Here is a 13536-nt window from a genome sequence, read left to right as displayed (position 1 = left end):
TACAGTAAGCGCTTAATTTCCACAGGGAAAAAAATACTCTAAAAAAGCAAAAAAAAGGCCCTTCAAATCAGGCATCTAGGTCAAGGAGAGCCCTATCTTTTTCTTTTATGTCCAATTCCTCTAAAGAATCCACACTTACTGCACCCAATGTGTGTTCTTGCTTAGGTTTCTAAACTCCTCATGAGGGTTTCATTTAACTCTTATGTCCCAATACAGTGCTGCAACAGTCCCCCAGGAAATGTAATGCACCCCCTCAAAAATGACTAGGACGCACACTTATAATAAATCAATTTAATTACCGTTTCCAAGGAAAATGATGGCCAGAGTCGGATCCCAATCCCTGAGCTTACCTGGGCCATATGCTGGGACAGTGAAGTCATTTTGTGAAGGATTCTTTAGCCAGAGCTCAGGGACGGGGGGCGAAATTCATAAAAAAGAGGCCACACTCTCATGCATCGGTTGTGCATTATGGGGAACTGGCCCTTCGGATGGGGGAAGAGTATCCGAGGAGATTGCCGACCCACGGTATTCGCAAACTATCGTATGAACTATCTCCGAAACCTTATCTTTGTTCCACCCATCTCTCCGGCCCTTAAAATCCCCAAATGCCTCTTGCGACGGTCCATTTAGATAAGTCAGGCATCTCCCCACCACCCATCTGCTTGTTTATAACAAGTACTTCAGAGTGTAAAGAACCCTCTAGCAGCACTTTTAGTTTACAAGATTTTAATTTACAAATAAAAAAAGCTACAAGTTTCATTTTTTCTCCTTTTTCTCTTCTTTCTTGGCATCGCTCTTTTCCTTTTCTTTTTCTTTCTCCTTCTCATCTTTTCTCTCTTTTTTGCTCTCTTCTTTTTCCTGCCCCTCTTTCTTCTCCGCATCTCGATTGGCAATCTTATTGTTGATGAGGTTATGCAGGGCGACCACGGAACGGATGAGGGAGGCCAGGTATACCACCACCATCTGGTCGTTGGTCTTCAGGTAAAAAGCCTTGACGAACTCTTGCAGGTTGACATCTGGTAAGAGATTGAAGACATCCTGCAGCTGGTAGATTATCTGGTGGTTGATGGGCAGTTTGCCGACTGCCACTTTCTCCAGGTAGCTCCTGATGTCCAGAAGCTTGGAGTTCAGTCCCTTCAAACCATGGACCTGGTTTGTGATGCGCTGGGAGAGGGTGCCCACTGTAGTGTCCTTGATATCACTGTAAGAGCCCGGTCCAGAAAAGGGGAAGAGCATTAGGACAGTGTATCTAACAGAAGCCTGCTCTGACTTTAAGAAAAACTTCAATTTTCTACCAAGTGAGTGCCTAGAGTGCTAGTACCAAGTAGTGCCAAGTGCTAGTGCCTAGTGCTTCTAGAGAAGCAGCGTGGCTCAGTGGAAAGAGCACGGGCTTTGGAGTCAGGGCTCACGAGTTCGAATCCCAGCTCTGCCACTTGTCGGCTGTGTGACTGTGGGCGAGTCACTTAACTTCTCTGTGCCTCAGTTCCCTCATCTGTAAAACGGGGATTAAGACTGTGAGCCTCACGTGGGACAACCTGATTCCCCTATGTCTACCCCAGCGCTTAGAACAGTGCTCGGCACATAGTAAGCGCTTAACAAATACCAACATTATTATTAGATACTGTTTTTGACGTGAAACTGAAGACTCCTTCCATCAATCATTTAAAAACCAGGCCACTTGTCTAGTTAAGTCTTTAGGAGTATCCCTCCTGGTTTTCCTCGAGAAATAAGGTCCCGAGGGCTAAAGTATTAGAAACAAGGGGAAATCCAAAACTCACAATTATTTCCCCAGCTAACTTCCCCCGGAAGTGATAAGAGATTTCTTGTAGTAACTAGGCTCCACAGTCTTCTAGGCAACCTGACAAATCCCATGATCGTCACAGGGCAAGCCACTCAAATCCTGTCCTAGGGAAGTCTCTACAGAAGATGAAAGGTACTACCGTAACAAGTGTTCTACTCCAACTTCCTCTGCTTCCTCGGCTCCAATTTCACTGGTCACGTGTTCAAATGTCTTTGAGGTTGGAGTTCCATCCTGGGAAGAAGACAACTGCTCATGAATCTGAATTCCCGCAATAAACACACACATTTCGTGTATGCGGGCAATTTAGTGCACCGTAAGAGTGGACTTTAGTTCAATAGTTATTAGTTACCCCCGCCAGGAGCCCAAATACATTTCTAATATACCGTGAAGAACGAATGGGGCTAATCCTCCAGGGCCCGTGCTTCCTCGCACCGTCTGGGGGTATAGCAGAAGTCAAGAACCATCAGGAGAGTTTCCGTTAAAGTCACCCATCTTGAGGTCAGAGCAAGTTTCTACTGTGCATGAGAGTGCAGGGTCTAGTTTTCTGATTATCTGACTCTTCTCTGTTGAAGGATACTTGTTCCCAAAACACTGATGCCGGGAGAGGTCCATTTGCATCATTTGACCTCTCAAAAAAAACCAACCAAACAAAAAAACAAAACCAAGAGAGTCCAACAACCTTTTCCTGAATTGTAATGGACCAAAGAAGTTAAATGGGAATAAGGGAAGATCCTTCAAAGGAAGGCTGTCGAGGATTCGGTTTACTCTACAGTCGAGAAGTCATTCAAAATTACATCCCGGTAAGGTCTCTTTCTCGAGCGCACGATGTCTGACGAAGCTAGAAACAGACGCACGATGCTTCCAAACCAACTATGGTGGGACTACTTACATCGTGAACCTCTTCGACAGATATGTAAGCTTCGGTGGGAAGTCCCAGATCCTTTGGCTTCACGTCAATGATTACTAACACCTAATGGAGAAAGGGAGCTTAGCAAACACCGCATGTTTGGAAAAACAAAAGTCAGATTTGGAAAAACAAATTCAGTCAGGGAGCAATTAATCCAAGACACCTGCTTTATGCCCCTTCACAAAACCCACTCCTCTTCTGGTTTAGAGGAGTCTCTGAAGGTCCTTGGCATCTGCTTGCAGTGAATGAACCAAAAAAAAAATTTAAAGGAAGAAACCAGAAAATGTTCTGAAATCACCCGCTCTGGTGTTCTACAAAAAGAGAAGGGGGCTGGTGGATTAACTGATGTCTCTGGCTTTGGTATACAACCTTTATTTCTGTTGTTACACCCAGAAATTTCTCGATCGAGCTCGCAGGCACGACTGGTTTCTGCGGAGCACTTGGTGTACAAAATTTTAGTAACGGCAGCTTACCGAGTTGGGACAGTATCTTTTCATGAGTTCGTTGATGGCGATATCGTTCTTGTGCAGTTTGGGGCCTGTATGGTACCACCCAACTATTCTTTCTCTGGCTGGGAAAGAAATAATAAACCAATATATTCAAACCACCAAATCAGTGATGATTGATCACTGAAGTGTTTATTAATTCCGAAACAGCAAATGGTTTAAAGGGAGGGACTTGAAAATGTTATTCTGTTTACAGCAGGCGTGATAATAGTATTTACTGTTCACCCGCCAGGTTTACCTTGAACGGGACAGACGTAAAAATATTAACAACTAGCGTAATCAAAAGATAAATAACTGAATGTGCACTTTAACATTCATAGACAAAGATGCAAAGTGTGAATAAGTATATAACTCAGCAGTGTTTACTGTGAGCAGAGCATTTACTAACGACGTTAGTACGAGACAGAGCTGATAAACCTAAAGGCTCCTAGGTATCTGCTCGCAACTAAGATCTATAAAAGACAGAAAATATCAAAAGATATCCGAACAGCATCAAAAAGCGGAAGAGAGGGGTTACCGATGGCCCGTCAGGCTTCTTTCTGCCTAGTGTCCCCACGTGCTAGTGATCCCCTCAATCGTTGCCAATCATTGAAGGTGCTTTCCTCTTGCCTGCTAGATCACCTCAGCCCTTGAACCACCTTCCTGTTCTCCCACAGTTTTCAGGAGAGAGATCAGAGTTATAAATGTTTACAGATGGGTTATGGGATTAAAAAAAAAATTCTCAATTGTTGAGTTGAGCACCTTTAACCTTTGAAACCCAATCCCTGGCCAGAATTCTCCGGTACTCTACCAATAATGGTGCAGGTAACTGCCAGATCGTAGTTACGGTACAAAGTACCGCATATTCACCGAATAAGACAGACATACCATTGACCTTCTTAAACATTCCGTACATGTTTTCCAAATAATCATGGTCTAGAAACCAGACGGAGTCATCTTTGTCATCCTCATCAAAAGGAACTAGAGGAAAAAAACCAAAGAGATTGAGTTCAGTGTGTCAGAGTTAATGAAAGTCTGGATTTTGAAGTAAACGCAACAGGTCAAAAGCAGCCCTCAGCCGCTTCTCTTTCTCCTCGACTATTCTCGGCTCGTTAGTCTGTATATTTTTCTATGATCAAATCACTATAGTCCGTTTATGCCACGGGGGTGCATCATCTTAGCGGTTCTGAAATGGGTTACGTTCGTGGGATGTCAACTTGACAAAACCACTTTAAGAAAGGTACTGTGCCTGTGAAACTTTGAGTCTAAAAGGGGAGAATTACCGCTCACCTGCAAAACTGTTGGATACATCGAGTATTTTCTTCTGCCAGGATCCCAGCAGCACTCCTACCACACGCTTCTGATTCCCCACCTTGCCTATTCTGAAAGAACAAGAGGACCTGTGAGTTGAAATAAGTAGAAGCCAAGCAAGATCAAACAATCTTACATTTAGTACTCGAGCCAACCTCTTTGGGGAGTTATTATAAAGTTGAAGCCTAATAATAATTACGGTATTTGTTAAGGGCTTACCATGTGCCAGGAAAGCTATGGAAAGGCAGCTCTTGAGTCGAGCTTCTGAAAGGTGACTAAGGTGTTAATGATTTTAAAAAAACACACAACACTATTGAAATAGGGTATACTAGCACTGTCTGGTTATTCTCACCAGCATGGAGACTATCAGTTATTGAGAAAAACATGCAATATACATAAAACAAAACATTGTAAAAATGACATTTCTAACTTGTTAGTTTCCCAGGCGTCCAAGAGTCTTCACATTGCTCAGAAAATACTCTTAAATGTTACCCACGCCCAAATCACTTGGTCTGCTTGCCACTTCCTCCTCTCTGCCATTGCCCAAGTGGCCTAGAAACAGGTCAGGAAATCCTTCTGGACACTCCTGGGCTGGTTTCACGTTTGTTTTGGAGGGCTATAGTCCCGAGAAGGCTATGACCGACACCTTTTGGGACTCGGTGGTGTCTTGTTTAAATCAGACTTTAAAGTTTCCAGGAAGGCCGGGCACACAGTGCACCAGCAAACAGAATATTTGGCTTCGTCGCTCTCCCTGCTCTCTTCTGCTCTCCCTACTTGACTCACCCTAGCAGACAGAGTGAAAGATACAACTCGAGCCTCAACGTAGACATCCAAGAGGTGCACGCTGCCATCCTTCCCTTTGAATCATGTCATACCAGAGAAGGTTCTTCTCGCGTGTTGCTTTGGCTTCTTTTAAACCTATGGTTTATCTTCGGGAAGTTTAAACTGATCTCATTTGAAAGTTTTGAAGTCTTTGATTTCTGTTGCAGATCCCCGAGTGCGGGACTTGCAGGGGTCTACACCTGACGAGGTAAGCTTCGCTTTTCAGTAGCGTCAACTTTGACTAATCCAAACTCGATAATAAGATAGACGAAGACACAATTGTGTCTGCTGCTTCACTGGGCACACAACTTTTCTGTCTCAGAGTTATGGGCTGCACTCCTATCTCACATTGGCCTTCCCACAGAGCCTACCCCTGGGCACCTTATAAAAAGGAGAGGCATATAAAGTAGTAAACCAGGGATATGCCAAAAAAAAAATATATACAAAATATAAAAAAGGCTTCCCAGTCCTGGTATCAGGCTGAACCAAGTCTCTGACAGGCAGCTGGAACCACTCTTGGGGCCTACTAAATTGGGATTTCTAGTAACATTAGAAGCAGCATGGCCTAGTGGAGAGACCACAGGCCAAGAGTCAGAATCCCAGCTCTGCCACTTGTCTGCTGTGTGACCTTGGGCAAGTCACTTCACTACTCTGGGTCTCAGTTACCTCAGCTGTAAAATGGGGACTACAATTGTGAGCCCAAGGTACAGGGACTGTGTCCAACCCAATTTGCATGCCTCCACCCCACTGCTTAGTAAAGTGCCTGGTGCTTAAAAAAATATATATTTTTTTAAAAAGTACTGTATTTTCTAAAGTTCCCTTCTCCCAAGTATTTTGCCTACCTACTCGTTCGTATTTATTGAGCACTTACTGGGCGCAGAGCACTATTCTAAGCCCATAGTGAACAATACAACAGAGTTCGTAGACATGTTCCCTACCCACAAGGAGCTTACAGTTTAAAGGGGAGATGGATTTAACATAAATTACGGATTACGCTCTGTGGGGCTAAAGATGGGATGAATAAAGGATACAGATCCAAGTGCGAGGGTGACTGAACGGACGGGAGTGGGGGAAATGACAGTTTAGTTAGGGGCCTCTTGGAGATGCGATTTTAAGCAGGCTTTGAAGGTGTGGAGACCGGCAGTCGCCAAATGTGGAAGGGGAGGGAATTCCGGGCCAGCGACACAAAGTGGGCGAAGGGTCGGTGGCGGGATTCATGCGATGGAAGTACGGCGAAAAGGTTGGCGATGGAGAAGCAAAATGTGTTGACTGGGTTGTACTAGGAAATCCTCATTGGGGAGAGAGCATGTGTCTGTTTGTTGTTGTACTGGATTCTCCCAAGTGCTTAGTACAGTGCTCTGCACACAGTAAGCGCTCCATAAATACGAATGAACGGAAGAATGAGGGGGCAAGGTGATTGTTTTAAAGCCAAAGGTGAGGAGTTTCTGTTAGATGCAAAAGTGAATTTATTCAGTTGTGAATGTGCAACCCACTACTGCAGGTTCTTGAGGAGGGGGAAAACATGGACTGAACTTTTTTAAGAAAAATGATCCAGGCACTGAACTGAAATATGGCCTGGAGTGGGGGAGAGAGAACCCCGATGGTCCATTAATCAATCAATCACGCATGCCCGTTTCAACACAACCTGGGTAATTAGCCCCACGGATCATTTGTTCACACATTAAATTAGGCGGAGCTGATAAAATCCACATCTGTTGACTAGCAGTCCGGTGACTGTCATATTAGAGAAGCAGCGTGGCTCAGTGGAAAGAGCACGGACTGGGGAGTCAGAGATCATGGGTTCAAATCCCAGCTCCGCCACTTGTCAGCTGTGTGACTTTGGGCAAGTCACTTAACTTCTCTGGGCCTCAGTTACCTCATCTGTAAAATGGGGATTAAGACTGTGAGCCCCACCTGGGACAACCTGATCACCTTGTATCCTCCCTAGCGCTTAGAACAGTGCTATACACATAGTAAGCACTTAACAAATGCCTACATTATTAAACACTCTGTCAGAGACAGTTGTTACAATTCTACTTTTCCCTCATTTACAGTTTTTGAAACAACATTGATAAACGGGAGGAATGTAGACGGATACAAAATTGGGATCCGTTAATCCCAGATCTGCCAAGTCACCTCATTTATATGCACCTAATTTTCGCATCTGTATAACTGGAAAGGTACCGCTTCTTCTCTGCCTAATAAGTTACTGAAATAATCTCCGTCAGGTATTTTGAGCTGTTTCGATGAAACGATCATTCCCGTTCCCAGAGTTATGCTTAACTTCTCAAGGTGCTGTACCAAATCCGATACAGAGCAGTTTAAAATAATACTTCCTGCCACTTGGGGAGGTTTCGGCCTAAAATGGGCAAGATTGAGATGGACAGGCATGTAAAAGGGTAAATGGAGGCCATCGGAGAACGCGTCAGTAATCCCGTATGAATATGTACAACCAAAACAGCTGCCAATCTTGCTGAGTTATAAGGAAGCGAATTTACCTCAGACTCATGGATTGTTCTATGGAATGTTTACTCCCTTTTGAATCTTCATAATGATTCATCAAGATCACAAATTAGAAGTGGGCCAACTCCTCTTCCTAAATTTGCCCCGTTTTTTAAAAATCTAAGTGATTTCTTTTGTAACTCATGACACGTGCCACAAAGGGGCCACCTACTAGCGTGACCTAGTCGGTGGAACACGGGTCTGGGAGTCAGAAGGACCTGGGTTCTAATCCCTGCTCCGCCACTTGGTATTTGTTAAGCGCTTACTATGTGCAGAGCACGGTCCTAAGCGCTGGGGGAGATACAGGGTAATCAGGTTGTCCCATGTGAGACTCAGTCTTCATCCCCATTTTACAGATGAGGTAACTGAGGCACAGAGAAGTGAAGTGACTTGCCCACAATCACACAGCTGACAAGTGGCAGAGCCAGGATTCGAACCCATGACCTCGGACTCCCAAGGCTGGGTTCTTTCCACTGAGCCACGCTGCTCTTGCCTGCTGTGCGGCCCTGGGCAAGTCACCTAAGAAATGAGGGAACTAAGGCACAGTTAGGATTGTGAGCCCCACGTGGGACAGGGACCGTGTCCAACCCGATTAGCTTGGATCCGCCCCCATGGTTAATACAGTACTGGCACATAGTAAGCACTTAATACCATTTTTTAAAGGATCCATCTCTTCTTCCTAACAGGCGACGCCCTGCAAATTAGCCCGGCTCCCGCAGATTTGCTCCTGCAGATTTGCCGCTTCGTAGAAACAAAGGTGGCACGACTGGCAGGAGCTGCCAAGCTACCTGCGATGGCTTTCAAAGGGATGCGGGCGCAGCAGGCCCAGCGTTGTCCTCATAGTGGGCACGATGAACAACTAAGCCACGACGGGGGGCTCTGACACCCCTCTGTCACCCTCTCCACTACTTGGACTCAGTGGTATTTACTGAGCGCTCATTGGCTGAGTTTGTGGTGGGCAGGGAATGTGTCTGTTATATCGTACTCCCCCAAACGCTTAATACAGGGCTCTGCACACAATAAGCGCTCAATAAATGAATGTGCGCAGGGCACTGTATTAAGCACTCGGGAGAGTACGACATAACTAGGCTTGTAGACACATTGGCAGGGCATGTCTGTTTTAGTGGGCTCTCCCAAAAGCTTAGTCCAGTGCTTTGCATATAGTAAGCGCTCAATAAATAGGACTGAATAAACAAATGTGTGCAGAGACTGTACTAAGTGCTTGGGTGAGTATAACTAAGCATAAAGACACGGCAGAGAATGTGGTCTAGTGTGCCCTCCCAAGCGCTCCAGTGCTTTACACAGTTAGTGCTCAATAAATAGGGCTGAATAAATGAATGTGTGCAGAGACTGTAGTAAGCGCTTGGGAGAGTACACTATAATTAGACTTGTGGACACGGTGGGGAATGTCTTTTAGTATGCCTTTCCAAGTGCTTTGCGTATACTAAGCGCTCAGTAAATAGGATTACATAAATGAATGTGTGTAGAGACTGTATTAAGTGTTTGGGAGAGTACGCTATAACTAGGCTTGTGGACATGGAAGGGAATGTGTCTGTTTCAGTGTGCTCTCCCAGGCGTTTAGTACAGTGCTTTGCACATAGTAAGTGCTCAGTAAACAGGACTAAATAAATGAATGCATGGCAGAGACTGTATTAAGCGTTTGGGAGAGTACACTATAACTAGGCTTGTATTATATTGTACTTTACAATACAGGTGGGGAAATGTATCTGTTTCAGTGTGCCCTACCAAGTGCTCAGTCCAGTGCTTTGCACATAGTAAGCGCTCAGTAAATAGGATTGAATAAGTGACTGTATGGCAGAGACTGTATTAAGCGGTTGGGAGAGTAGGAAATAACTAAGCTTACTGACACGTTGGCGGGGGAGTGTGTCTATTTCAGTGTGCCTCCCCAAGGGCTGAGTCCAGTGCTCGGCTCGCAGTAAGCGCTCAACAAATAGGGCTGAATAAATGAATATGTGCAAAGACCGTACTATGCGGTTGGGAGAGTACGCTACAAGGAGGCTGTGGCCACGCTGGCGGGGGAAAGTGTTTCAGTGAGTCTCCTCAGGCGCTGAGTCCAGTGCTTTGCGTATAGTAAGAGCTCAGTAAATAAGGCTGAAAAAATGAATGTGTTGCAGAGATTGTACTAAGCGCTTGGGAGAGTACGGTATAACTAGGGCTGAGGACAAGTTGGTGGGGAATGCATCTGTTTTAGTGTGCCCTCCCAAGCGCTGCGTCCAATGCTTTGCACACAGTTAGCGCTCAATAGATTGGGAGAGTACACTGTAACTAGGCTTGTGGACATGTTGGCGGGGAAAGTGTCTGTTTTAGTGTGTCCTCCAAAGCGCTGAGTCCAGTGCTTTGCACACAGCGCTCATTAAGTAGGACTGAATCAATGAATGTGTGCAGAAACCGTAGTAAGCGGTTGGGAGAGTTCACTGTAACTAGGCTTGTGGACACGTTGGCGGGGAAAGTGTCTGTTGTAGTGTGTCCTCCCAGTGCTTTGCACACAGTTAGCGCTCAATAAGTAGGGCTGCATAAATGAATGTGTGCAGAGACTGTAGTAAGCGGTTGGGAGAGTTCACTGTAACTAGGCTTGTGGACACGTTGGCGGGGAAAGTGTCTGTTGTAGTGTGCCGTCCCAGTGCTTTGCACACAGCGCTCAATAGATAGGATTGAATCAATGAATGTGTGCAGGGACTGTAGTAAGCGGTTGGGAGAGTTCACTGTAACTAGGCCTGTGGACACGGTGGTGAGGAATGTGTGTTGTAGTGTGTCCTCCCAGTGCTTTGCACACAGTTAGTGCTCAACAGAGGGGACTAAATAAATGTGTGCAGGGACCGTGGTAAGCGGTTGGGAGAATTCACCGAAACTAGGCTTGTGGACATGTTGGCGGGGAAAGGGTCTGTTGTAGTGTGTCCTCCCAGTGCTTTGCACACAGTTAGCGCTCAATAAGTAGAACTGAATAAATGAATGTGTGCAGAGACTGTAGTAAGCGGTTGGGAGAGTTCACTGTAACTAGGCCTGTGGACATGGAGGTGAGGAATGTGTGTTGCAGTGGGTCCTCCCAGTGCTCTGCACACAGTTAGCGCACATTAGATAGGACTGAATAAATGAATGTGTGCAGGGACTGTAGTAAGCGGTTGGGAGAGTTCACTGAAACTAGGCCTGTGGACACGGAGGTGAGGAATGTGTGTTGTAGTGGGTCCTCCCAGTGCTCTGCACACATTTAGCGCTCAATAGATAGGACTGAATCAATGAATGTGTGCCGAGACTGTAGTAAGCGGTTGGGAGAGTTCACTGTAACGAGGCTTGTGGACACCTTGGCGGGGAAAGGGTCTGTTGTAGTGTGTCCTCCCAGTGCTTTGCACACAGTTAGCGCTCAATAAGTAGGGCTGAATCAATGAATGTGTGACGAGACTGTAGTAAGCGGTTGGGAGAGTTCACTGTAACTAGGCCTGTGGACACGGTGGTGAGGAATGTGTGTTGTAGTGTGTCCTCCCAGTGCTCTGCACACAGTTAGCGCTCAATAGATAGGACTGAATCAATGAATGTGTGCCGAGACTGTAGTAAGCGGTTGGGAGAGTTCACCGTAACTAGGCTTGCGGACACGTTGGCGGGGAAAGGGTCTGTTGTAGTGTGTCCTCCCAGTGCTCTGCACACAGTTAGCGCTCATCAGATAGGACCGAATCAATGACTGTGTGCAGGGAGAGTAAGCGGGCCCCGTGGCGGCCTCGGCCCCGTGACTCAGCAGCGCGCGCGCGCCGCGGCCCGGCCCGTCACCCCGGGGGCCGCCGCCTTCTCACCGGTTGAAGTGATCGACGACGCTGAGCAGCACCAAGGGATGAACGACCACCTTCTGCACCGCCAGTTCCGGCATGGCGAACGGCTGAGGAGGAGGAGGCGGCGGAGGCTCCTCAGGACGGCGGCGGAGTCTCCTCAGGGCGGCTGCAGGCCCCGCTCCTCCTCTTCCGGCCGCCGCCGCCGCCGCCGCGCGCCCGCCACTTCCGCTCCCAGCCTGCACCGCGCCCCCCCTCCTCCTCAGCCCCGCCCGCCCCCTCCCGCCGCCATCTTGGAAAGGCCTAGTCGGCGAGGCGGAGCAGGATAATAATGTTGGTGCTTGTTAAGCGCTTACTATGTGCAGAGCCCTGTTCCAAGCGCCGGGGTACACACACAGGGGAAGCAGGTGGTCCCACGTGGGGCTCCCAGGCTTCATCCCCATTTTACAGAGGAGGGAACTGAGGCCCAGAGAAGTGAAGTGACTTTTCATTCATTCATTCATTCATTCATTCATTCAATAGTATTTATTGAGCCCTTACTATGTGCAGAGCCCTGTTCCGAGCGCCGGGGTACACACACAGGGGAATCAGGTGGTCCCACGTGGGGCTCCCAGGCTTCATCCCCATTTTACAGAGGAGGGAACCGAGGCCCGGAGAAGTGAAGTGACTTTTCATTCATTCATTCATTCATTCATTCATTCATTCAATAGTATTTATTGAGCGCTTACTATGTGCAGAGCACTGTGCTAAGCGCTTGGAATGAACAAGTCGGCAACAGATAGAGACAGTCCCTGCCGTTTGACGGGCTTACGGTCTAATCGGGGGAGATGGACAGACAAGAACAATGGAAATAAATAGAGTCAAGGGGAAGAACATCTCATAAAAACAATGGCAACTAAATAGAATCAAGGCGATGTACAATTCATTAACGAAATAAATAGGGTAATGAAAATATATACAGTTGAGCGGACGAATACAGTGCTGAGGGGAGGGGACGGGAGAGGGGGAGGAGCAGAGGGAAAGGGGGGAGAAGAGGGTTTAGCTGCAGAGAGGTGAAGGGTGGGGGTGTAGAGGAAGCAGAGGGAAAAAGGGGGGAGCTCAGTCTGGGAAGGCCTCTTGGAGGAGGTGAGCTTTAAGTAAGGATTTGAAGAGGGGAAGAGAATTAGATTGTTGGAGGTGTGGAGGGAGGGCATTCCAGGACCGCGGGAGGACGTGGCCCGGGGGTCGACGGTGGGATAGGCGAGAAAGGGGGACGGTGAGGAGGTGGGAGGCAGAGGAGCGGAGTGTGCGGGGTGGACAGTGGAAAGAGAGAAGGGAGGAGAGGTAGGAGGGGGCAAGGAGATGGAGAGCCTTGAAGCCTAGAGTGAGAAGCCTAGATGGCGAGGAGAGGCCAGGCCGAGTTGGGGCGTTCGGCCCCCTTCTTCCTGTCAGGAAGCAGGCCTCCCTAGCCCCTCCTGAAGGCCTTTTCAGCTGTGTGACTGTGGGCAAGTCACTTAACTTCTCTGTGCCTCAGTGACCTCATCTGTCAAATGGGGATTAAGACTGTGAGCCCCACGTGGGACAACCTGATTCCCCTGTGTCTACCCCAGTGCTTAGAACAGTGCTCTGCACATAAGTAAGCGCTTAACATATACCAACATTGTTATTATTATTTTCTTTCAAGCCCCCGACCTCTCGACGCTAGGGTCCCTTCCCCTCTTTAATAATTATAATATTGTTATTTGTTAAGCCCTTACTCTGTGCCACGCACTGTTCTAAGCGCTGGCGGAGATACAATAATAACAATAATAATGTTGGTATTTGTTAAGCACTTACTATGTACAGAGCACTGTTCTAAGCGCTGGGGTAGATACAGGGTCATCAGGTTGTCCCACGGGAGGCTCACAGTTAATCCCTATTTTACAGATGAGGGAACTGAGGCACAGAGAAGAG

At 47.1% G+C, this 13536-nt stretch overlaps 1 protein-coding gene across 1 annotated transcript; it reads right to left on the bottom strand.

Moving 5' to 3' along the window:
* Positions 1 to 276: 276 nt before the first annotated feature.
* PSMD7 (proteasome 26S subunit, non-ATPase 7) lies at positions 277 to 11803 on the bottom strand. The gene is made up of 7 exons (XM_001509869.4): positions 11632 to 11803; positions 4484 to 4575; positions 4082 to 4174; positions 3182 to 3279; positions 2691 to 2771; positions 1941 to 2032; positions 277 to 1201 (listed from the first exon to the last, which is right to left on the bottom strand). The coding sequence occupies exons 1-7, from the start codon at positions 11703 to 11705 to the stop codon at positions 757 to 759; spliced, it is 975 nt and encodes a 324-aa protein (XP_001509919.2). The 5' UTR covers positions 11706 to 11803; the 3' UTR covers positions 277 to 756.
* Between the last annotated feature and the right edge of the window lie 1733 nt (positions 11804 to 13536).

Source organism: Ornithorhynchus anatinus, chromosome 11 (genome assembly GCF_004115215.2).
Source record: "Ornithorhynchus anatinus isolate Pmale09 chromosome 11, mOrnAna1.pri.v4, whole genome shotgun sequence".
NCBI lineage: Eukaryota > Metazoa > Chordata > Mammalia > Monotremata > Ornithorhynchidae > Ornithorhynchus > Ornithorhynchus anatinus.
The sequence above is the reverse complement of the archived record's forward strand: the minus strand, read 5'-3'. Positions and strand labels throughout refer to the sequence as shown.

Excerpts from the sequence above, each read along its gene's own strand:
- PSMD7 (XM_001509869.4), bottom strand. The coding sequence starts at position 11,705 with ATGCCGGAACTGGCGGTGCAGAAGGTGGTCGTTCATCCCTTGGTGCTG. Across the intron at positions 4,576-11,631 it reads GTCGTCGATCACTTCAACCG|AATAGGCAAGGTGGGGAATC; the intron begins GTGAGAAGGCGG and ends TTGTTCTTTCAG. Across the intron at positions 1,202-1,940 it reads GGAGTAGAACACTTGTTACG|TGATATCAAGGACACTACAG; the intron begins GTAGTACCTTTC and ends GGGCTCTTACAG.